Below are 25123 nucleotides of genomic sequence, written 5' to 3' on the forward strand. Positions count from 1 at the left end.
GTCACAATTAGCTGTTCCCTCTAGGAATTAGCAAATTTGTAAAAAAAAAAGAAAAAAAACTCTTGCATGGCTTTTCAAAATCCGTGGATAATTTCTGAAATAATGGAAGATCTCCGGTTCAGTTCCACTGTGTCACATTTGCATTCATACTCAAAACAAGTACGGGATAAAAACCCATTAGGAATGTTTCATCATTGTTATGAGAGGATATCAACTGAAAGAAAAGCTGTGGTGGTTCACTTATAAAAGCTTTAAATCTGTTTTTACAGTTGTTGCTGATGGTTATACTTAAAAAAAAACTCTGTTGGTTCTTTTAACTGTTTTTATAAAGTGTTATTCTGGGGAAAAGTTCAGTTAAAGCAAAAGTTCAAATGTCTTGAACTGGGGTTTTCTGGAAAGGGTATGAACAGATATTATCTTACCTGTTGTAAATAGCTTTTAGGATGGCTTCAATTTAGAAATATAGAGATTAGCTGACTAAATTAACAAGCTAAGGCTAGTCCGTGTAAGCCCAGAATCAAAGAGGATTTATGACATCTTAAAACTACTTCAATTGATTTATTTTTTTAATATAACAATTCATGCATTTACTATTTTATAAACCATTTTACTGTCATCAGTTTTGCATTACATGGTCATTTCAGCAGAAATATTACGATATCCTGCTAGAATTGCCTATTGTGGGACGATTCAGTCAGGGGGGAAACTGAATGAATGAAAACTAAGGTTTTAATAATTAAAAAAAGGATGACGGAGCAGCAAAACAAGCAGCATAAAAGATCAAATTAAAAAAACAACAACAACAGGGAAAATACTGTTAACAGGGAGCAGAAGTAAATCATATGATATAACAGTAAGTGTGACCAGGAGTATGAGCATGCTGGGAGGTGTGATTACTGAGTGAGTGCAGGTGCGGCTAATGAGCAGATGAACAGGTGTGAATGATTAACAGAAGTCAAATCTGACTGAGGGAAACACTGGTCAGTGACACGGGAGAGACGGGTAACACCATAAAATATTCAAATGAAAACACACTGAAACTCAGAACCAAACTAATAACAAACAACTGAAATAAATGCTACGCGGTAAACGCATGACAGTGCCCCACAATGCAGCTAGCTACCACTGCTAGCTGGAGCTGCTGCTGCTACCGCTATTCTGTGCATTATAATTTTACACAAATAACCATGTAATGCAACACTGATGTGACGATGTAAAAGTTCGCAAAACTGTGTTCCCATAAACCGCAGGAAAATGTTTTAAGCATTTGACTTTGGTCTTAGCCCTGCTTGGAGTGGCTATTAGCCAGAATTTAATTTTTTTTTTCATACTAAAGTCATTCAAAGAGCTATCTTTAACAGCTAGGACATGAATTGTTTATGGCTTTCACACCAACAGATTTCAGTAGATCTAAACTCCTGCTTAAAAAGTGTACTCTGGTTGTGATTTAACCAGAAGCATTCCCACATCTGCATGCAGAGTCAGGGCAGCTCAATGGAACTGGCCTTTTGAACCTTTTAAAACATTTTTCTGTGAACGAGCAAGTTTATTTGCATTTGCTGTGGACAAAATGTTTTAGGGCAAAAAAAAAAAAAAACAACTAAATAAAAAAAAGGGAAAAGACAACATTCAAATCCTAAAGGGAGTGATACCCGGCCAACAGGAGGAGCTGTCAGAAACAACTCGTGCAACTCAAGTCTTCTCTGTTCTCTGTTTCCTGTGCCCGGCAGCTGTTCCTCTGCTTAGCATGAGCCAAATATCAAATGACAGACGTGTCTGCGCCGGCTGCACAAAGAGGGCATGTTTGTGACAGTTTCTCCTGCATCTAAATTTCTGGATTATGGGGATGGTTCGTAGGGCGGGCGTGATGGGAGGGGAGGCGGCTGTTTGTTGAGCAGTGTTGCATCCTTCATATAAATATTTAAGTGTATAACTTCACTTTGACTTGACAAGTAAACAAAATACTACATCAAACTGCATTTTTGAAATGATGACGGATGAAAAGAACACAACCTCAATGTTTGACAGATGTTTGGGAATTGCAAAAAGAAAAAGGGTTTCGCGAACTCATGCTAATGAAGGCACCTCAAAGCAAATTGGTTGGATTCATATCTGCTTGAGCGCAATTTCAAATTTGCCAGAAATCTCGGCAAGAACGCTTGCAAAAGTCAAATGTTTCAAGGTGTCCTTGAGCGTGGTACCTGCCTCCCAGCTGCTCCACATGAGCTGCTCACTAACCCGAGTATCAGCCCGCAGTATTACAGAGCTGCTCCTTTGTGTAGGTGTTTGTGTTTCCTTTCTCCAATAGCTCTGCTTTCCCTGACATGTCAAACAACAGAAAGACCACCCACCCACTTTATTTTTTTTCACATTTTCAAAGGTTTACAGGAATCAGTAAAAATACAATGTGTCTCAACAAAAAAAAAAAAAACACTCTCCCACTCCCTGTCCTTGCACAAACATACATCCGAAGAAAAAAAGAAGGAATAAAACGGTTTTATGTTATTTCTCTGTCAAGGGATTGGTGTGCTATTATCATGTGCAACATTAAGGTCAGTATTTCAGAGGGAATTTCATAGCAGCAGGATGCTGAGTTCAGCTGCAGGGAACGTATACTGATTGGTGGGTTCAAGCTCAGTCATCCTGAAAGATCATTTTTCTGATATAACTGAGGTCTGACATGCCGAGTGAATCAACAAAATAGGACACAGATTAAAATCTCTTATCTTAATCATTGATCTGCTGTGTTCATTTCTACGTTCTGCATGTTATTTATTGTAAAATGCAAGAATAAACCTGTTTACCTATAGGAAGAAATTGTGTTTTTTTCTTCAGGGCATCACAGAAAACGACATTCCTCCTCCACCACTTGATAACCCTGTTAGACTGATTCAGACACCCCATTTGTACACTGATCCTCAGTCCCATAGCGACAGAAAGGTTTAAGATGCCCATCCAATGTCACCTTTACACCACAACACCGCAGGTTTCAGACAGAATCAACGCTCGGTGAGGTCAAATCTGCTCTCTGTTTTAGCACAGCTAAGACCGAAAAAGCATCAAAATGGAAAATTAGGAACGATACATCTAAAAACAGCATGTGGCATTTTTTCTTTCCATCTCACAAAAAAAATTATTCATCTGATGTATTTACAAAAATAGTCCAAACAGTCCAGAACTCACATTTAGGAGGACAAAAACCCAAGAATTAGCTTTGTGTTCTTTAGTCAAACTACTGGCAATATCTGCTGATAGCACTGGTAAAACTGGTAGCTTCACTGTAAGCAATGAAGCAACCAGTTTCACCAGCACAGTTCACCATACAGTAATATTTCAGGAATTGTATCACAATAGCTGTCAGTAAAGACATTCTATGGATCAAGTCTGCAGGTTTAGAGGATTTTTGGCTTGGTGTTCTCAATTAATACTTTCAAAACAGATTTCTCATTAGTTGGCTGGAAAGTGATATCAAAACTAATTATTATGGTTTTAATTTTCTCAACAAACGTGGTTAGAAAAAATAAGAGCCTAAGTTAGATTTACATCCTCTTCACATTGGATTAAGACCCCACTTTGCTCTACACAACCTATTCGAACATGTCTGCATTGTTAGAAATCCGAAAACCCTCCTTCAGTGTGAAGGCAAACATGAGGGTGCTTCTCTCTTACTTCCTAATATTTCTTAATTTTTTCTGAGTTTTTTATGTTCCCATAATGACTGTCAAGATACAGCACATGCTACACAATAATAGATCACACCATGCAAGGATGATGCTATCTGCCCCCTATGTGCTGGGTTGGTTCTATGACCTTGTCACGATCACGATCATAGCCTAGGCACAAATCCAAACTGACTTTCAAAGTCTCAATGACCAAGCCAGGGCAAGCAGGCCTCATAAGGAATATACAGCCATCTCTGACCACAAGCTCCACTCTGGACATTAAAACACTGCCACCGTGATGATAAATCACCACAACCTCAGCAAAGGTTTTGTGCATGCTCAAAAACCATTGTGGACCTATCACACATAACAGAGAGCTCAGTGAATTCCTAATACAAACCTGAAGACCTCAACAGGACCCTGCAAAGACCCTCCATGCTCTGGGTGATTTTTTACAATGTAGCAGGGTCATCGTCCAGTCTGACAGCAGCCTTAGATTTATGTCTTGCAGTCAAAATTCTAGCTGAACTATTTGTATCGACTGACTAATAGATTAACCAACTTCAATAAATTTACAGATGTGTTTTAGGTGAACATACAGTATATCGTTCAATTATTCTTAGAATATTAATGGCAGCACTGATCGGTTTACAAGAGTTAAGGCTTTTTGTGAGATTTATAACATTTTAGGAAACAGAAGCATAATGTTAATGCTTTTCTTGGCTTTTGCCACAAATTTCCTACCTAAAAAAGAAATAGTTAAGGATGGTAATCTATTCAAATAATCTTGTTAAGTCATGCTGAATGCTGAACTGTATGACTTTTTGCTGCAGGAGAATCAATGACTTCTCAAAGATCCGACAGAGATATCACTGCAACATCAAGAGGAAATTAAGGACCGGTGTTGACACTCTAACTATTATATTTGGGCACTAAATATTTAGGGAATAGGATCACGTAAAAGAGAACGTGGACGGATCATGGCTGACAAAAAGACATCTGTTGCAGCAGCAGTCACACTGTAAGACGTTCCCTGAAGATTTCTGACACTGTTTGATGTTTGTCGGTCCTAATGGGCTAAAGGTGATACTGTCACACTGAATGCCCACAAACCACCAATTCAAACTTTCAACCAGATTTTCTTACCATTTTTTTCACAACTAAAGGTTTTGTGTACAATGAATGAAAATTGCACTGTGAACCCAACTTTAAACACGAATGAGTCAGCAATGACTCCCATTTTATTTTATGAGATATACACTTAAACTCATGTTTTAGCTCAGTGTGTTTATTAGAGGAGTCAGTACTTCTGCGTGATTCAATTCTGCCCCTTCATACTTTAGAGTATAAAGTGAACGAGTTAAATGAGTGCTGATTTCAGTGTAAGTAATTATCTAGTTGGTGACAAATCCTGAAAAATAGTGTGAATGTCAAAAGCTGAAGGCTAACATGTTAACAGAAGAGAAATAAAAAACAAAAATTTCACTTGCGTTTTTGTGGCTCAAAAATCTGTACTTAAAAATCTAGTTTTCCTCTGCTAAGAGTGTCCACTGTGTTTAATGGAGCACGGAGGGATACTGCTGCTGGTGTTTATCTCAACAGCAAGAAGTCCAGAGTTACTGTGTGTGACACTTAAACAGTGACTGCGGTGTTCTTTGTGCAGATGTTGTACTTTTATATGCAAGAAAGAGAAAGTATTTTCTTATTTAAGGGTGACTAAAATAAAAGTTTGTAATCAGAACAAAGAACAAATCTCTTACTAACTTGGTGGTTGACTGTTTAACAAAATACTAGTGAATTTTCAGTTTCCCTGTTTCATTTCTGACATTGCAAAGTCAAGACATTGTACATTTTTGTCATATTATTATTATTTTTAATATCCATTTTTGCTTAATAGGTCTACATGTTTTGAAAAAGAACGCAAAGGCTTTCCACTTTCCAATACTGCATTACTTTTCACATTTAAAGAACATTTTGATAACGAGGATACCAAGCAATGAAGAATTTTGAGTTTTACTGAAATGTTCCATCCAGTTCTTCCTGTAAACAGGTCTTAAGGCTGGCATAGAACGAGGCCATCATTGGATTTTTTATTTCAAACTTCATCACCTATCGTAAACGCGTCAAGAATGAAGGAATGCACGTCTAGAACCCGCACTCCGTTTTACCTGCAACAAGAATGCGGCTTTGCAAATAACTGTTGAAAAATACGAGGACATCCATCATCTTGAATTCTGCTCGAAAATGTAACAACAATCTGTAAGTAGTGGTAAAAAATACAGTAAGTGTAAAATATTGTCCTCAGAGACTCCGAATCAACCAACATGTATCATCGCAGAGCCTAGTTTCTGAACTTCCTGCTGATAATAATCTGGTTGGTCCTTTCAGTCTTCGGTCAAGGGCACACAGCGTCCATTTCTTCCAAAACATATCTGGAATACTAATTTTTCTGACTACAGTAGCCATTTGCACTGTGTGATGGTCCATCCCAGAAAGCCAAGAGCCCAGAGAAATCAACACCACCTCTGAACAAGGTTAAAATAAAACTTCTGTTTTACACTCTAAAGCTTTAGATGACATTTAGAAATATGACTTGCTTGACAAAAAAAAATCTTGAATCATTTCTTGCCTTTATGGTCACATCAGCTGTTAATGAAGAAGCCGGCTGAAAGGACTGGAGCTTGTCCAACTAAGATATTATCCAACTGTAGAAACACATGTATGCAAATCTCCTCTAATCTTTCTTAAGAACATTGTTTTAAAATTCATATATATATTTTTTGTGGAATTGCTGGCAAACTGTAGATTTTCTGCTCCTCAAAGATTTAGTATCAAATCCTGCAGTCATGAATAAAATCACTTGTTAACCTCATCTATTTGAAATAGCAATACTTTTTTCATTACTAGCTGTCAGCTGACCCCCTTTTATGCTTTTATGTTTTTACTCATTGAAAATGTCAAATACATATAAGTACACAAATAATGATTAAGAAGTTGATGAGGCAAACTAAGAAATAGTTTGAGTTCATGCTGTCTGCAGTAAAATAAAAATAAAGCATTAAAATTGTATACATCTTTGTGTATTTTTATTTCTTTTCTATTACTTTTATTTTTCATTAAATCACAGTTTTTTGGGGTACTTGATTTTGTGCATTTTTTCTATTTCCTACTACTATACTTCCACTTCACTATATTGAGAAAACTTTTTTTTCAACACCAGTGCCTTAATTTGTGTTGATATTTAGTTACTAATTGTATTTTTATGTTTAAATTTTAAACATCAAATTTACAGTGAGTTTATTTTTCTATTTTTTCTGGTCTACAACTCCATCCACTATAAATATTAGCTGAAAAGTTAGAAATAAGCCCAGTTATGTTTGTCTATGAATTTTGAATCCTCTGTAATCACTTCCTTTAGTCGGCAGCTCTTCTTCTGGTTGCACTTTATGCGTTTAGTGGTGTTTTCTTATTAGCAACACCTATTGTTCAGATGTAGAACTGAAGAAACACTGGTAGAAACAGCAACAAACCCTTTTAATTGTGCTTCATCCTGTTTATGTGGATTAACTAATATTACAAAACTAAAGGTTTGTTTTTATTTTTAATGTAGAAATTACATTTTGCTGCTCACTGTTGAGTTGCTGAAAATGTGTTAAACACCTGCTGCTTGCTTTTTTATTAATTTGAACCAGGCTTAATGTCTGTGCACGGATTGTTAATTGTAAGTTATGTTTTATATATATTGTAATATTAAAATAAGTCCTGTTTGCCAACATTCATTTTTTATGAGATACGAAAAACTAACTATCCTTTGTGCAAATCCTCTTTTGTATTGTATTGTATTGCACTGAATCTCAATGTGTTGATTAAAAACTCGTATTGAATTGTACAGTACAATGACTGAGGGCTGAATTGTCATGTCATATTGGTTTTTGCTGCTCGTGTATCTTCAATGAATCAGACTGTTGGCAGTGTAATAAGCTATGTACTCTATTGGCCACAGACAATAGATGCACAAACCTACTTCTCACATATACTGTAGTTTCCTAAATGTTCTTTGCAAGGATGATGACAGCAGCAGGGCTGCTGTTGCTGTCCCATCAAGCAATAATAGACACCACCTCAAAAAGGTGCAAGGTCACCCAATCAGCCACCAAGCACACTGATGGGAGATAAACACATGTGACAACAGACACTGGAAGACGGCACAGTTATCCTCCACTCAGCCACCCATGGCTAATAACTGCCAGATAATGCGTGTAATAAAGAACAGAGAGCATGTTGTGGTCCCACTGGTCCCATCCATCTTCTGCAGAGCTAATCAGCTATGCTAATGAAAGCCGGAGCAAAAGAAGTCAATAACTGATTTACTCATTACACGTATAAAAGTGCTCAGAACAAAGAAGGCAGATGCTCCATGCACCCAATACAGTGCCACACACACACTTACACACACAGCTTGGGCTCGTGTAGAATCCTTCAGGTGACGGGTTGGCCCAGTCTGTGGACCCTCCAACACAGTATCACTCACACACTGCAATCAATCTCCCTCTGTGCAGAGAACAGGGAACCAGGGGACCGAAACACAACTCCTACCGGGATCTGAGTGGAAAACGTCTCCAGACCCAACTGAGTGGGAGGGCTTCACTCTGTGAGCAGTTTTCTGTGGGATCTCTTGCAAAAGACTTGGAAAATCTGCTCTCGTCATTTCAACCAACACACCCAGTGATGACGTGCCAATGTAGCGGAACGAGATTATTTCATCCGTGCAGAGTCTAAGAAGTGAGCACAGGTACTGACTAAAAAAAAAAAATACACAAAACATGTTTTGAAGTCTTTTAGGTGGGGAATGGGTTGAGCTTCACTGCTTTCCCATCGCTCTAACATGCCCCCTCGGAGTGTTTCGCTCCATGGAAGTGTATTTGCCATTTCTGGGTATAAACAGCTTTAGCTCCAGAAGCTCAAGTAAGATATACTGTGTGTGTGAGAGCAATAAAAAAGTATATATACATATTTTTTTTGCTACTGTTCTTCTTGATGTTTTTGTATGTGTGGTAAAAATAGGAATAAAGGAAGAGAAAAAGAAATGAAACCAAGACCGAAAAATTGAGAAAAACAGAATGGAGTAGGAAAGGAAGATACTGAATTGTGATGATTCAACCACAAAGCTTGTATTCGTTAAAAAGAGAGTAATGAAATGTTAAAGTGAAATCTTTTAGACTGTGGTTCTAAGGAAAGATTATGCAGATAGCTCTTTGAACAACATCAGCTTGAAGAAATAGAATTTAATTCTGACAGGATTGATGAGGTAACGGTTAATCCAAGGTCAAAGTGGATTGCTGACTTCTTAAAAATATTCCAATCTAAAAAATGCCATAGCAGTTCATGCAAACGCCCAATTTATAAACCTTTACAACAGCATCAGTTTCACATTACATGTTTATCATCACCTCTCACAGGCACTAGCAGCAGCTAGCTAGCAGTGTAAAGGTTTATTAATCAGTGCTAGAATCACCTGCAATGACCTTTTTGAGACTGAAGTTGTTTCAAGGCAGCAGCAGTCTGATTCGGTCTTGGCCCGACTTGGAAAAGCTGTTAGCTCATCCTTCTGTTCTGTTATAAACTCTATTTCTCCAAACTGAGGTCATTCAAAAATCTATCGACAACAGGTAAAATATGTTGATGATCTTGCCGCAGTGCTCCACTTCAAAAGATCTGGTCTATCTCTTTAACGACGATGATCCAAAAAGGAAGTGAGCTCTGCACATGGAAGAGATGGCGGACACAATGTGGATAAACAGAAGCATTAGTGCCTGTGAAAGGAGATGATAGAGAGAACGCTGCGAACAAAGAGAGCAGATGCCAGCCTAGCAGTGGGAAACACAGGAACCACACCGTGAAATCTCGATCTCTCCCATTTCCTCTAAGTAATAAAACAATGGCACCGAATCGCCTCATTTAATGGGTAATCGAGGGTGTGAGAGCACTCCCCTCAGCTCTGCACATCTCTGTCTTCTTGTGTCTCAGTCTCTAACCCTCTAAAGCCACATCATTGTCTCTGCTCCTCAACGTTTCTCCCCACGTTTCCAATCTGCTCTGCTGCGGGGGCCCCTGCTGCCTGCTGAATAAATGCTTACCTGGGCACCGGGTCAGAAACACAACCCAGACCAACTCCTGTCAGGGGGTACGGAAACTCCAATTATCGGCTTAGCAATCATCCCTTCGCAATTATCTCCCCATCTGGGTATCAGTGTCGACAGGTGCAGAGGGACGGTCCCACTCGCACACCTTCATTTCTCCGACAGAGGAAGAGATGGAGGTGGGTATGCAGAGCGAGAGGAGCCGAACACACAACCTCCTCGCTAATTCCTTTGGAACCTCGGCATAAATTAACAACGGTCTTCAGCAATTTTCAGCCAAGCTGCTGGGAAATTAAAGTGTTCATTGTAGACCTGAGCAGAATTTATGAGCTCTGACTTAAATGCTGCATGTGTCGCCTTTCTTTTCTTAAATGAAGCTGCTAAAAGGAAATACTGCAACTCTAATGTGTTTGTGAGGTTAAACCGTGATTTGAAAAGTTTTTTGATTGAGAGAAAACTGACCAAAAAAGAATTAGAAAAAAATTATTTTGGTTATCTAACTATTAAAACTCATAAATTACAGTTTTAAAGTAAAGAAAAGCAACAAATTTAGCCGTTTGAAAACAAGACTTGGAAAACCAATACATCCATAAATAGAAATTCATTTATTGGGCTTGTTATCTTATCAATGAAGACTACAAACATTGCATTCATGGGTTTTTTTTTCTTCAAAAGCAAAAACACAAGCGCAAAAGTGTTTTGAAAATAATTAAAATGTGTTTTAGGAATAATGGTGATGCACAAAAATTGTTGCCATTATAGATATTTTTAATTTGAAACTGACATAACAAGTATAGACACCTTAGAGTGTGTGTGCCACAGTAAAAACTGGCTGCTTTTATTTACATGTTTATCACCCTCTGTTGAAAGGCAAAAGGCAGGAGATAATGTCTCTGCTTGTGTCTCTGTGTTTGTTTGTCTGGGGTGTTGGCAAAATTTCTCATGAATCAGTGGATTTAAATGAAACTAGTTATTAGATGTACACTGACAACCAAATAACTTGAGGAGTCAACCTAATTCAAGATGGCTGCCACAGCTAATCATCTTTAGCAAACACAAGTGGTTATAACTCAGTCAGCTGCACAGATATTGAGCTAACATTGGTGTGGTAGTAGCTGAGAGTCATTCTAAACAAAAAACTAACAAAGTTCTAACAAAATGCAAAAGATCTATGTTAAAAACTTTGCCATTAACTATTGGAGTCAACCTTGTTTATTTGTTAAAACAACAGGACTTAAATGAAACTCTCAGAAAGCAATATCATTAACCTTTGGAGTAAACTCAATTCAAGATGGTCGCCATAGCTAATCAACTTGGAAAACATAAACCAAAAAAAAAATGGGTGTAATTAGGTGCAAAAACAACAAAACAAGGGGAACTACCTCAGATGGTTATAAGGAGTGTGAACAGGGGTCTTGTGGGCCAAAAACACGTTAACATGTAATCACTGCCAAGTCACTACCAAACTACTGCTTTGCTTTTCTAATATCCTGATTTTATAACCCTAAAGATTTCTGATAGAAGTCACAATACACACATATGAAAGAAAACAAATGTTCACTCATATTCATCCTCTCTGTACCTCAACAAATCACCAATACGAAGATGTGGGCAAAAAAAGTACATTTATGTAAAAGGATTCAAAATTTAAAAAACGATGAAATAGAGCTGTTCTGTTGGCTGGAGTAGTACACCTTTGTGGAAAGGAGTACAGCGCCAGTGCAGAGACAATTTCCATGACAGTTCAATAGTGATAACTCTCTGCAACAGTAGTTTGCAGCGTTTTCACATCACCTTTCATTATCAGCTCTGCTAGCCTGGAACTTTGACTGAGGTGGCTCCAATGAAATGCGTACCTACAATGCTGCAATGAGCAAACTGAGTCGAGTTGAGCGTTAAGTGAAAATAAGGCTGATGACACAGTAGCTACAGAAGATACTGGAAAAATGACAACAGCAGTAGAGGCATGCTTTGTAAAACTTATGCCTCTCAACTGAATTCAAATTCCACCTCAAAGGTGAAAATCTAACGTGCAAAGTCATCAAATAAGACCACGACACAGAAACCCGCACAATCTGATAAAAGTCTATTATTGGGGTCATTTTCTTCTCTTGTTTTCAGGTTTTAGATTAACCAACATAAACTGCAGATTCTTTAATGACTGTAGCAGTTCCTTTTCACTAATTTTAATAACTTGCAATAAAATAAGAAGAAAAGGCGTGCAGCATTTATAGCTCATGAATTTCATTAGCATCTAACAAGCAAGCTGCCGAGCTTTAGCTTCGCCTTCTTCACTGAAAACAGGTCCTCCTTCTGCTGGTGATCCGTCTCCTCCTACTGTGAACTAGATGGTAACAATTATGAGCGATAGGTTTCAGTGCAAGGAACATAACCCCCCCACNCCTCCACACAGACCCACATGCACACACAAATAATTCACAGTGCATTTAGAGCAAGTGATATCACAGGGAGCATTTTTGAGTTGAAACAACATCTAAACAACACCTTTCACATAGTCTAGGATAAATTTGTGTTCAGTTTGTTGTAAAAGTGAAATTTTTATTGGTGTTTAAATTTTGCCCTTAATGTTAAATAGACATCTAGATTTAGCCAAAATGGTGTATTGCCCCTCTACGGTTGAGGATGAGGATGCTTCAAGTGGAGCAGTTTTAGTATCCTGGTATCTGAATCAGGGATCCTCAGGGTCTAGACTCTGCTATGTGCAGATGGTGGGGTTCTGTCGGCGTCTTCCACCTTCAGCCTGGACTGGGGCAGTTCACACCTGAGAGTAAAGAGTTTTTGATGAGAGTCAGGTCCTCTAAGTCTGAGTTCATAGTTCTCAGTCAAAAAATGTTAAAATGCTACCCTTGGGTTGGGGGTAAGTCTTTGCTTCAAGAGGATGAGTTTAAGAATTTTGGTGTCTTGTTCATGAGTAATGGCAGGCTAGAGCAGGAGATGGATAGGTGGATTGTGGCTTTGTCTTCAAAGATCTCACTTCAGTTGTCTATCTACATTCCTCATTCACGGCTGTGAGATAAGGATTATGCCCATAAAAACCACATCCCAGGTAGAAACAGCTGATACAAGATTTCTCCCTAAGCTGGACGGAAGTCAGAGCTGCAGGTTCTCGGCATCAAAAAAAAAAAAAAAAAAATCAGCTGAGATGGTTCAGATATCTGATTAGGATACCTTTCAGCCACCTCCTTTTGGAGGTTTTTCATGCACGTCTTACTAGGATGAGACCCAAGGGCACACCCAAAACTCACTGGTCAGATTCTGGTCTGGGAACACATTGGGATCCCCCAGAAGGAGCTGGAAAGTGTCTCTGGAAGGAGGGATATCTGGATTTTCTTTCTGGTACGGTTACCTCCATGACCTGACCTTGGATAAGCAGACAATTTGGCCAAAACTTATAATAAACAAATATTCTCCATGTGGGTTTCAAAATCAAGTTCTCCACCTTTAGGTAAATCTCTTATCCCACTCAGGTAACCAGCCACACTGATAAGACAGCAATTCATGTTGTAATTAGTACACAAACACAAGGATATAACGACAGCGTTGGCACTTTAAAAGTGGGTGAAAAACTAGCATACTTAGATGTTCAGATGACAAATCAACCTTTTCAGTGAGTGCTGAAATCCCTGCTTGGGCTATCTGGCATTTTTGCAAAATTTACAGACTTGAATTACATTTACTGCTCAATATGTTTTACATAGTTTTAGTTATTTGTGTGTTATATAAATAAAGTTTTAAAGGCTGAACTGCTTGGGCTAAAATTAAATTTAGTCAAAGATTTTCAGGAATAAACGAGGCATTCATCTAGACTCAATGTTGAAATCACATTTATCGCCCAATAAGTTTAATATATTATCATGTTGTGTTGCTTTTATTTGGTACAGGTGAATGTAAAAATGCATTTCGTATCAAAAAACACCCCAACTGCTGCTTCTGTGGGCTAATGTTTCAATGTGAGTTATAATGTGCTTCAGTCTATGAGTTCTTCCTGTTTTGTGTTGTGCTGTCTGTGTTTCCAACTTAAAGTAATAGTCACAAGTCTGATATCAAAGCAAGCCGGTCGTTTAGCTCTGTAGGCGTCTGTGCGAACGAGTCTTACACTGTCACCATCAGAGCAGATGCACGTCACACTGTTTTATATGCTTGTAGGCTCTGCTCCTCATTAAAGTACACAGAAGCTCCCAAGATGTGCCATGTGACAAAAGAGAGACTCCGCTTCTGCCTTTACAGGGGGAAAAAAAACAACAACAAAGGAACATGACAGCTGCCACCATCAGACACCCGTCCCTCCACCCCACAGCACAAATGCTGGTCCTAATCTTAGAACAACATTGTTTTTTTTAATTGCGAGCCCTCAACGTCTCGGCTCAGACCTCCACGTCCCGGCTGCCGTTCCCTCCAGAGACGACAGATTTGTTTTAACTACTCGGAGACCTTGTACGAACACAGAGGAGGATTCACAGGACGTTCTGAGGTGAACACATCCAAACAACACTGGACACAGGCATCATTAACAGGTGTGTGTCTTTTTGATCAGATTAGATGATTAAGATTAGATTCTTGGGTTCACAGCAAACTTCTAAAACCTGGATGGCCACTGGGGTTGCTTTTATGTGAGAAACCTGTCTGTGTGAGGAGATTGGATGACAGGTTGCTTATTTTCTTTTCCACAGACATTTCTCTCTTCCTTCCCTGCTGCCCTGTGTGTGCATCATCTCTGCCATTACTTCACAGAGCAACACAAACACACAAGCCACAGAAACAATCTCCATTTCTCTCCTGCTGCACACTCCATCACTCTGCAGCATGGGGAGCAGTTTTGGCTGATCTACATTGATTGCTGTGGGCCATTCCCAATCCCTGGCTCTCTGTAGAAAAAATAAATAAATAAAAAATAGAAAAAAAGTACAAGCTTTCTCATTCATCAAACCAACACCTGGCAAAGTCTAGCCCAAGAGAATGTTCCTCCTTTTTCTTTTACCTTATTTTTTTTTCTCTCTCTGTCTCTTTTTTCTCTTTATCTCCTTAACAAATAACAGTCATGTCCCGAGCAGTCAGGAGAGACTGGTGATCTCCTGTTTGTCTTCTAAACCAAATTCAGCACAGAGAAATCCTTTTGAACGTGCAAGCTTTGAGGAAGTCAGTCGCCGCAGCTTTAACTCGGTGACTTACACAGCGGCTACACAATAAAAAAACAACACCCCAGAGCCTCACTGACACCAGCCATGGGGCCTAAAATGGCAGCTTAGCCTCCAGCCCTCCCCAGCCTCTCATCTTAACGCTTTCAGCCCCAACCAAGACGCTCTGTTCTGGGATGCTGTTTTCCCCTGATGGTGGAAAAAAAAAAGACTGGAGAACAATGAGTGTACAGACAGAAATGTTGAAAAACAAAACAAAAACTCAAAGGTTTTTTTTTTTCTCTTCCTTCTCCAGACAGATCTTATATAAATCTGAGTATTTTGAAGCATTACAGCTCTTAACAGAATCAGTTCAATTCTCTTGTTTTTTCTTGCTGTTTTTGCTCTTTTTTATTACATATTTATGCTTAAAAGTCCATGGAGTGATAGCTTCGGATGTGCTGCATTGAATAATACATTAAATGCATCTGCTCAAGCTCTGTCTTTTGTTAGTTATTGTGTGTGTATGTGTCTGTGTGTGTGTGTGTGTGTGTGTGTGTGTGTGTGTGTGTGTGTGTGTGTGTGTGTGTAAAAAAAAAGAGAGCAAGTGTAGAAGCAGAAATGTCACAAAGCAATCACACCAGCGAGCAAACGACTCTGCTTAGCAGTCGGACCACTGATGAGGAGAACCCAAACCAGGTAAATGCTGCAGAAAACACAATACTATAGCATGTATTCTCTCAAATATGTTAAAGAATGATCTTCTCTTGTTGCAATTCGGCTTATTTCTTTGAGTGTAGTCATTAAGCTACACCGCTCCAATGAAGTCTGAAGGGGATTGTATTGTTAAGCAGCTCTGAAATATAGTGATTCTCAATTTCAGGGTCAGAATACCCCAACGGGTCTGCGAAGAATTGGTGTGATGAGGAATTACACAAGGATAATTACCCTATACAAGTAAATTCTGTTCTAAAAAATGACACAATATACCTATTAGGCTGACCTGATTAGAATCCACAAACACAAAAAGCTTAGGTGATGATTAACATGTTTGTATGTGACAAACATATGTGTCTGGTAAAGTCATTATTTGTTTTTGTATCATTTTTTGGATAATTAATTTACAATTCAAGTGATTTAGGCTGCAATTTTATATTTCTTGTCAGAAAAAAGGGGAAAAAAAACATTTAATTCTGTTTGTTTTTAAACAAATCATTAATTTTAAAATGTCCAGAAGGACATAAGGGTATCTTGAAAGGTATCTTTTGAAATAGGGTTCTTTGTAAAAGCTACAAGCAATTAATGTCTTCCCTGTTGTAGATACTGTAGCTCTTTCATTGGACTCAGTTTAGAGGAATGCGATCTCTGGCCAGAGTGAAGGCCAGACAAAGTAGGACTGCTGCTGTTTCAAATCAACTGTAATCTTCATTTTTTTGTGGTTTATTCAAACACCATTTTCTAATACTTTAAACTGACATCAATTTGTTTTACGCAATTATTTAGATGTGGTTATCTGCAAGTACTAATAGCAGCAGCAGCAACTGTAGCACTTCCAGTATAGCCCTGGGGACATCTGGCTGGAATATCATCATATTTCTGCTGAAAAAATTGTGTAATAGTCGATGGTTGGTTTACAAAAGATTTATAAAAAATAAGATGTTGTAAAATGTATGAGACTGGAGTATTTCTAAGATTCAGAATGTGTATTCCTCCAAACTGAGTCCAATCAAAGATCTATATATAAGAGGTAAAATAATAATTGTTTATAACTTTTCTGCAGAATAATACTTCAAAGAAGTTAAACCATTTCCACAAAGCACCTTAGGTCAAAATTAAAATGTTAGGAAAAATTGATCTATTGCACTGAGGCCAAAAGTAAACTCAGTGGTAATCTCTTTCGAGATAAAAACCTAATTTAATTCACTCTACACAGGTAGTAAGTTCACACACAACCATGCACACACACGCACACACAACCTGAACACTGCAGATAGCAAGTGTTGACACAATTGTGTGCCGAGCAATAAAACTGATATGCTTGGTTCCTTGGGTGAATGGTTACAGAGCTTTTCAAAGAATAAACTTATACCGTTTGTCGTCAGAGTCGTTCTTGGATGTCTGCAAGCCAACAAAATGAGATCCAACGCAACCACAGTTTTTACAGGGGAAGCCAGTTAAGTTAAAAAAAATATTATAGCTAGTTTACCATTTGTTGCGCATAGCTGTCCTGGCTACATGGGTTTTCTCTAATTACTCCGGTTTCCAGACCAAAACCATGCATGTTTGGTAAACTGGCAACTTTAAATTTTCACTGGTTGTAAATGTTAGCATTGATGGTTGTTTGTCTCATTTGTATCCATGTGGCCCTGTGATGGACTGGCATCTGTCCAGGGTCTGGGGCTAGGCACCAGCTCTCTGAAACTGTGAACAGGGGAATGAGTTATGGAAAATTAAGAGATGGATTAAGCCAGAAAGTTGGAAGACAAATAATCCTCCAGAACTAACACTATACTGTGGGGAATTTTCTGGCTACCAAACTAAAATGTCAGCTCCGTCTCTTTTTGTTCTCTTTTATACTTGAATAGAGCATGATTTCGTAATTATTAATATGATATCGTTTTGGGTGCTTTAAGGACACATACAACCGCAGCCATACACCATCCATTACCACCAACAAACACTTGAAATACCTGTAATTATCATAAATGTCAGACCCTCCCCTAGAAGTGCCTCTGTCTGAACACTGTACTTGATATAAACCTAAACACATCTGATCAACGAGCTGGAATTCATACATGTCCTTTGCACATGCCCTAGAAGGAAGCATACCCCACCCCCACTCCCCCATCTGTGTTCTCATTGATCGGCTGGACAGGCTTCCACACAGAGCCCAGTCCATTGATTAAGGATGCCTCATAGATCCTCTCCGAGCCGTCTTCTAACTGACCCCCCACAGGCCCGAAGAAATACAGCCTCCTGCATCACTGTGACACCACAAATCGTCTTTTCCACGAGCGCTAATTAGTCCTAATGTGAAGTTTACTATCAGGATGGACGCCGGATCAAATGCCACTCAGTGACTTGCAAAAGTTGAGCATAAATTTGATTTGAAAGAAATAAAAAAAAAAAAATCCCACAATCTGATGCACTGCCCGGTGAGATATTCGGCAGATAGGCCGAGAACAGCCAAAAGCTAAGATTCAACCACACGAAGGACATCAAAGTGAAAAGTAGATCATATAGGAGCAAGCCTGCGGGGGCTCTGACATGAAGCGAGTGAATCAGTGATGTCCGTGTTATAAACCAAGTCTAAAGCAGATTATGGTAATATGAAATCAAACTGAAGGGAGGGTGGGGAAGGAGCAGTGACTAATATTCTACATTTACAAACAGCATTCCCCTGCGAGCGCTTTCACTGACAATGCCAAAACAAAAGGATGTAGAGAAAACAAGCCATGGTGGATGGCAGCAAAAACAAACCACTGGTTGTGTGATCTAACCCGGTTTATCTCTCCTCATTGTCCTCGTTTTCACCTCTGCTCCTTTTAAAGCCGTTCTCCCACTCCTCCGCACACACATAAACCCAGTGACTCTTTATCCACACATCTTCAACTAATCTTTAGGCAGGTGCCAGCGATCGTGTATTAGCATGTGTGTGTGTGTGTGTGTGTGTGTGTGGTGGGCGGACTTGTGACTGAGGAAGTGGCTGCTCATAAGAGCCAGCTGATGAGTATCGCCCTCATCCGGAGCTCCATTCAGCCCTCGGCACAAGGGTCTATTCACCCTGCTGCTTTTCACACCCATGGAATCCCCCCCCACCCACACCCCCACCACCACCACCTTCACCACCACTACACACACACGCCCAAAGGGCACGTTCCCGCACTCATACACTCAGAGGTGAGCTGTCACTCACTCAGACATCCTACAGAAAAATGCAGAAACGCATAGACTCCTCCACACAGGCATGCTAAATAGAAATCCAAGTATAGATACCCCCCTTTATTTTTTGTTTTGTTTCATCTGACTCATTATAAGCAAGCCCCGGAGCCCCATCCCTCCCCCACAGACACATCTCTATAGCTTCCTCGTCCAAATACTCTTTTAGAACAAGTGACATGCAGCAGGACGAGGTGTCAATTCCATTTTAGTCATCTCCCTCTGCTTTCTGAATACTTCTGACATGCACATACCAAAACCCACAATCATACCCATGGACAGCAGTGATGTGTCTGACATGAGGGAGGGAGGGAGGGAGGGAGGGAGGAGGGGGGGGATGAAAAGATGTCAAATCTGAGCAAGAGTGAGAGAACTGACTGGATCGAGAGGACAGGAAGGAATATCTGCAGATGTTTTGTAGAGCTGCAAGCGACTGAATGGCTGTAACAATTTTTTAAGTTATAGTTCAAATCGTTTGGAGGAAATTTCTGTGAAAACAAAAACGTTATGAATAATACCTTACCTGCTCTTTTTACAGCCTCGGTTTGGCAAAATCGAGGGTAATTCTGACTGGATAGACAAGCTAACGGATAATCTGAGTGAGGTCCAGACCAAAGTTGATTGTCGACGTCTTAAAACAGCTTCAGTACTAAAGGTTTCATCATGCGTTACGTGAGCGCTGCTTTATAAACCCTTACATTGCTGCCATTTTCTCATTACACGGTTATTTACATGAAATGTTACGGTTACGTGCACGTTGTAAATAGTGGCGGCAGCTGCAGGATTTCTTACGTAGCTCTGCGATATTTCTGCCAGAATAATCGTGTCAGATAAAACTAACAGCAGCGTAAAGGTTTGGAAAATAGTGTTTGCATGAACCACTATGAGATGTTTGAGATTGGAGTTGTTTTAGGAAGGAAACAACCCACTTTGGTGTTGGCTCCCTCAAAGTCACCTGCAGTTCAGCTCTGATAACAACTTTAGTTCTGTTTATTCAAACAAAAATCCCCTCTGGATTCATCATTTTTTAGGTCATAATCTCAGAATTATAAATGCTTCCCAGTTCGTTTAAACCAAAGCGTTCCACGTTTATCCACGTTTATCCTCGTTTTCCGCCAATTCATATACTCCTAAAAGAAAATGTACCTCCTGTTTCTTGTCTCAGCATCCATATTTGCCCTTAATATTCTGTATTATGTTACCAGATTCCATATCAGATTTTTATCTGAAATTGTAAGTTTTGGTAACATGAAATAATCACGTAATTGGAATGGACTAAATCTTGGTCACACTTGTGTCTTAAAATGTAACTCCTTTCGACTTAATATTGTAATAATGGTTATTATGACACATGTTTACGTTGCCCCTTTTTTGTAGGCATAATAATAAACATGTAATCATATATGTATGTCATGTTGGTCCCCTGTGGTGAGACCCTTACATTGTTTCTAACCTTTCCACTGAACCCCAGTTCAAATGATCTGAACTATTCCTTTAAGTTCCTTTTAAAACCTGAATATCAGACGAGTTTCTCGGTCAAACAACTTGTGTCGAATCACTGGATTAAGATGCCTCCGTTGGGAACAAATTCTATCACTTGAGGAACAAAGAGCAGAAAGTGTGGCCTTAACAGCTGGCCACGCTGCTGCCTCTCCAGAGGCTGCACGCTGTGACAAAGACATAAACGCAGCCCACCTCCACTGACACCACCGACCGGCTCTCTGCTGCTACAAGTTAAATGCTTGATCCAGAGGGGGAAGCTCCTGCGAACGTTCACCAGCACCCTGCCCCTTGCGCCATCACACACAATACGGTCCTCCTCCGAGCGGCGGGTCCTCTCATTAACGAGTGCGCCTCATGACAAAGTGTTGCCTGCTTCTCTGGCCTAAATGGGGCGTCTGACGTGCTGGCTGCAGATTTGACATTTGCAAACCGATTTAGACAGAATGTCGCTCATCAAGCACGTGATCTTTTGGAAAATGCAGCAGGAGTAGATCTATAAGTGGGAAAATTCATCACAAAAGGCAACAGTGAAGGCCTTCAAAACTTAAAAAACCCAACAAATTGCACATATTGGTTTCTTTCCAATCCGACACAAAGCTCAAAACTGGCTCCTACAAGAACTGCTGAAATCACATTACCTGAAAAAAAATCATTCTATGTGTATTTTCTGTCTTTAAACAACCCCATCATATTTTTCCACCTTTCCTGCAATCACTAAAGACATCTCTGCGTGTGGAAATGGACTGAAGACCGTTTGATTTTTTTTTCTTTTGAATTCCAGTGAGGTTTCAAAGTGGAAATTTGGTCTCGGAGCGTAGTAATGGAATATCTGTCACTGAGGCAATGTCACACACACGCACACACACATTGGAGTGAAGAGACAGACACACTCAGTTGTCAGAAGGTATCTCCTGGAAGTGTACGACTTCACAAAAGTGAGAGCAAGTCAAGTAAAGGTGCAATGAGGGGAAAAATAAAAAAAATAAAATGAGGACGGAAAAACCTCAAGGGCGACAAAATGTCTTGTCTGAACACAAAAGGAGGGATAAGTGAAGGGTTAGCGGAGAAGAAGCTGCTAAGAATGACATTTCCTTTTGCAAAACTCTGACATGGAGCTATTGTTTGGATATAATGGCACACATTCTCTCCCACAGGAGATCCACGCACAGCTTGAAACAGGAATTCAGGAAGGTGCCAATTTTTTAGCGCCTGCCGCCATGAAAGATGGGTGATCGTGTAGCTGCCTTTGTCTGCGTATGTTCATTTGTCTGTCTGTTAGCACAATATTTTAAGAACCAGTGGAGGTGTTTTGCTGAAACTCTCAGAAATGAATCACCGGATGTACAACTAAAGCTGATCAAGTTTTGGAGTCAACCTGATTCAAGATGGCTGCCACAGCCAAGCCACTTCAGTAAACATAAAAATGAACATAACTCTGTCAATTTTACAGATATTGAGCTGAAATCGGTTGTGCTAGTAGCTGAGACTCATCCCAAACAAATAATAAATAAATATCCCCGGAAATCTTGCAATATCTTGTGAGATCACACCTAATGTTATTATTGAGATTTGACCAAAAGGGGCAAAACTCTGTTATTTTTCCAACAATTTTGGCATGATGGGTGAAGGGACAACAGGCGTTATTTCAAGGAGTGCTAGGTCTTTAATTATTTCAGTGCAAACAGGATTTATACTCATTCAGATTTGGAGAAGTGAGGTCCAAAAAGTTATTTTGAGGGAATTCATTTTGCAAGAAAAATAAATTAAAGTACGCTTTATGACCCACTGAAGTGGAAATATTTGAAATCCTTTCTTGCTTTGTTTTGATTGTGTGAGAGCCCCGATCTGCTGTTCAGCCTCCTTGTTTTCTCCCTCCTCTGTAATAATAATGATAATAATAATAATGACTGGGGGGGGGGGCACTGAGATCCGTTTTAAAATCCACAGAGCTGTTAGAGGACAGCAGGATGAAAAGGGGCTGCTTTTAAATCCCCACCCCACCCCCCCGGCTCCCCCGCGATGAGCGCAAATCACGCAGCGGTCACGCGTTAGTCCCACGCAACAGTTAATAAGATAACCGATCGCATTCGCGGCCGATCGGAGCGCAAATAAAGGGAAAAAAAAGGAGAAAAGAAAAAAAAAGAAGAGAAAATAATAATTATATATAAAAAAAGAAAACCCAGGCTCGTTTAATGCTGGGTGAACCCGGGAGACAATCACCGGAGACTTACAGGCATATGTCATGGAGAAGCTGTTGCCCATTTTGACCATATCCACCTGCGGCACCAGTTTGGGGATGTCCTGGTGGTGAGACAGGGCGAAGCGGAACACCTCATATTCGTGCGAGTCGGTGGGGAACAATCCTCCTGTTGAAGCAAGACGGGGGGACGGGGGGGGAAAGAGGGGGGGATCAGGATCAGGAGTTCACGTTAGACTCTGAACACACCATAAAGCGTCAGGTTATGGGAGATAAAAGTTGAGGCAGAGGAGTTCATTTCTGCTAAACGGCGGGTTCGGTGCGTGCGCGCGCATCTCTCACCTATATTGATGTTACTTGGGAAACTTGAGCCCGAAGCCAAGCATATCCCCAGTAAACTGGTGTAGAGGAAGGTGAAGCTTCGCTGCATATTTCCTGTTGCATTGGCGAAGGGGTAAAGAGCCGAAATCCACGCATAGGGTTCGTCCGTGTGTGTGTGTGTGTGTGTGTGTGTGTGCGTGCGTGTGCGTGTCAAGTCAAATCCCACCACCTGCTGAAGCTCCAGCCTCCGGTTCAGAGCCGCGTTCGGACCCGCATCGATTCGGCAGCGAGACAATTATCGCAATGGCGAGAGGAGGAGAAGAGACACCTTTTCTCTCTCCTCCGCTCCCTCTCTCCGCTGATGCGCTCTCCCTGTCCTTGGTTGCTGCTGAACGAGACGGAGAATGACTTCAGCAACAAGCGCACTGCAAAAAATACCGCGGAGAGCAACAACAAAACTGTTGAGTCTTAAAGGGATAGTCTGGAGATTTTCGAATCGCCCGTTCCGTCAGGGCTGTCCGCGACATCAGCCAGCTCTAATTATGGAGAATAGGGCCACAGCTTTTGTCCAGGCTGGGCCAAAGGCTAGACAAGCTCTGGCCCCCTTTCATGTTGTGTCTCAGGCTTATAAAACAACTCTTTCTCAAAAACAACTCACATTTTTGCATGATATTGTTCAGTTTGTCCTCAACCGCACAACGTCAGTGAATGCAAATCCCCTGCAGTGTTGCCAACTCCTCATGAAGGAAAGATGCTATTTTTTGTCCTAAAAGTTGCTAAATAACATCCTCAACTAATATGCATAATTGTCTAGTGAGGAATAAAGTTGTGGGATAGACAAAAAATAATAAAAAAAATAACAATACCATAGAAAAACACCATTACTATGTTTAGACCTAAAAATGTGTTGTAAGGCTGAGTTTGCCTGCAGTTCCTCAGACAGAAGAAGTCTTTTGGATAAAAGATGAAACGTTTCAACAAAGAAGAACCTGTCCAGAGGACCTAACTCAACCTTGTTAGATTCTTCTATTTGGACTATTTAGCATGCATCAGGACAACTACAAAGGACCTTTCCTCTGTCGATTCTTGTTTTTTTTTTTTTTTGTTTGTTTGTTTAAATGTCACAGTTCCAACCCTCCTCCCTTATCCTCACTTAGGATCGGCAAAAGTGACCCGACACACTCAGAGTTCCTTTACTGCTGTGATTCATTTTAGGCAAAGAAAACGTTACATTTACATACTGCCCTGACTGTAATACAGGGAGGAATGGCGCACAATTCATTTACTGTCTGAACATAGTGGGGGGAACGTCTTCTCTAACTGCTGCTGGTGGGGGGGCACAGCTGCAACAATTGCTTGTTGAGGAGTGTAAGAACAACACATGGTTTTGCATCAGCCTCCAGGCATTTCCAATAACACCAGAAAAAGTTGCTAGATTTGTGGCTTCTTTTTTTTTTGGATAAAGAGTTGCTAGAAGGGTCGGAATAGTTGCTAAACACAAGGAAAAAGTTGCTAAATTGGCAGCGCTGTTTTTTCCGCGGCTGTTAAATGTATCAGTCTGCAGGGAGTTGATTTAACTTTTCAGGAGACTGGCGTTGGCTTAGCAGGCCTAACATGAACAACAAATGGTTTTATGTAAAGGGGTAGAGGTTTATTATTAGATGAAGTAGCGTTCTTTCACACCAGTATGACATTTTAAAGGCAGAGTTATTTTATACGCCTGAAAAATGATATAAACAGTGTCCCAGTGTGGCTAGCCTTTCGCCTAGCCTTGAGGAAGACTTCAGGCCTTTTCTTTGTACTCCATGTTCTGTAATTGATGCTACTGCTCGTGGGCCACTAACTGTTGATAACTATTTGACAGAACATCCCTTCCTAAATCATGCCTTTAATAACAATTTGAAAGTATGTCCCCCTCTTAGCAAAGGCTGAATAACGTGAACACATGCACGAACTAACAATTGACTGACAGGTGAGGTCAAAGGTTGTTACACACGGCGAACAAAAGAACAATATCTCATCTTGTTAAAGATTTGCACATCTGAAAACGGAAAATGAACATTTTCTAACTCATTACATGTCTAATGACCTGCGAGATGAATATTTTTTGCAGCGTGCACCCTTGGAGCGCATGTAAGATCTCTCATGAGAAGCACAGCTCTTCATAGAGGCTTCTATTCATTTAGCTCGATTATAAAATAAGAGTTTATAACAAGCACTTTAAAA

At 40.0% G+C, this 25123-nt stretch overlaps 1 protein-coding gene across 5 annotated transcripts in view; it reads right to left on the bottom strand.

Annotated features, from left to right (window-relative positions):
- gria1a (glutamate receptor, ionotropic, AMPA 1a) overlaps window positions 1-23306 on the bottom strand; it is a 91873-nt gene extending 68567 nt beyond the window's left edge. For all 5 annotated transcript variants that reach the window (XM_017419717.3, XM_017419716.3, XM_017419719.3 and 2 more), the window contains exons 1-2: window positions 22919-23306; window positions 22611-22745 (exon numbers count right to left, since the gene is read on the bottom strand). In XM_017419717.3, the coding sequence (XP_017275206.1) occupies window positions 22611-22745; window positions 22919-23006 (223 nt within the window). In that variant the 5' untranslated portion in view covers window positions 23007-23306. The remainder of the gene's footprint in view (window positions 1-22610; window positions 22746-22918) is intronic.
- Between the last annotated feature and the right edge of the window lie 1817 nt (window positions 23307-25123).

This window comes from Kryptolebias marmoratus, linkage group LG9, assembly GCF_001649575.2.
Source record: "Kryptolebias marmoratus isolate JLee-2015 linkage group LG9, ASM164957v2, whole genome shotgun sequence".
NCBI classification, from domain to species: Eukaryota; Metazoa; Chordata; class Actinopteri; order Cyprinodontiformes; family Rivulidae; genus Kryptolebias; species Kryptolebias marmoratus.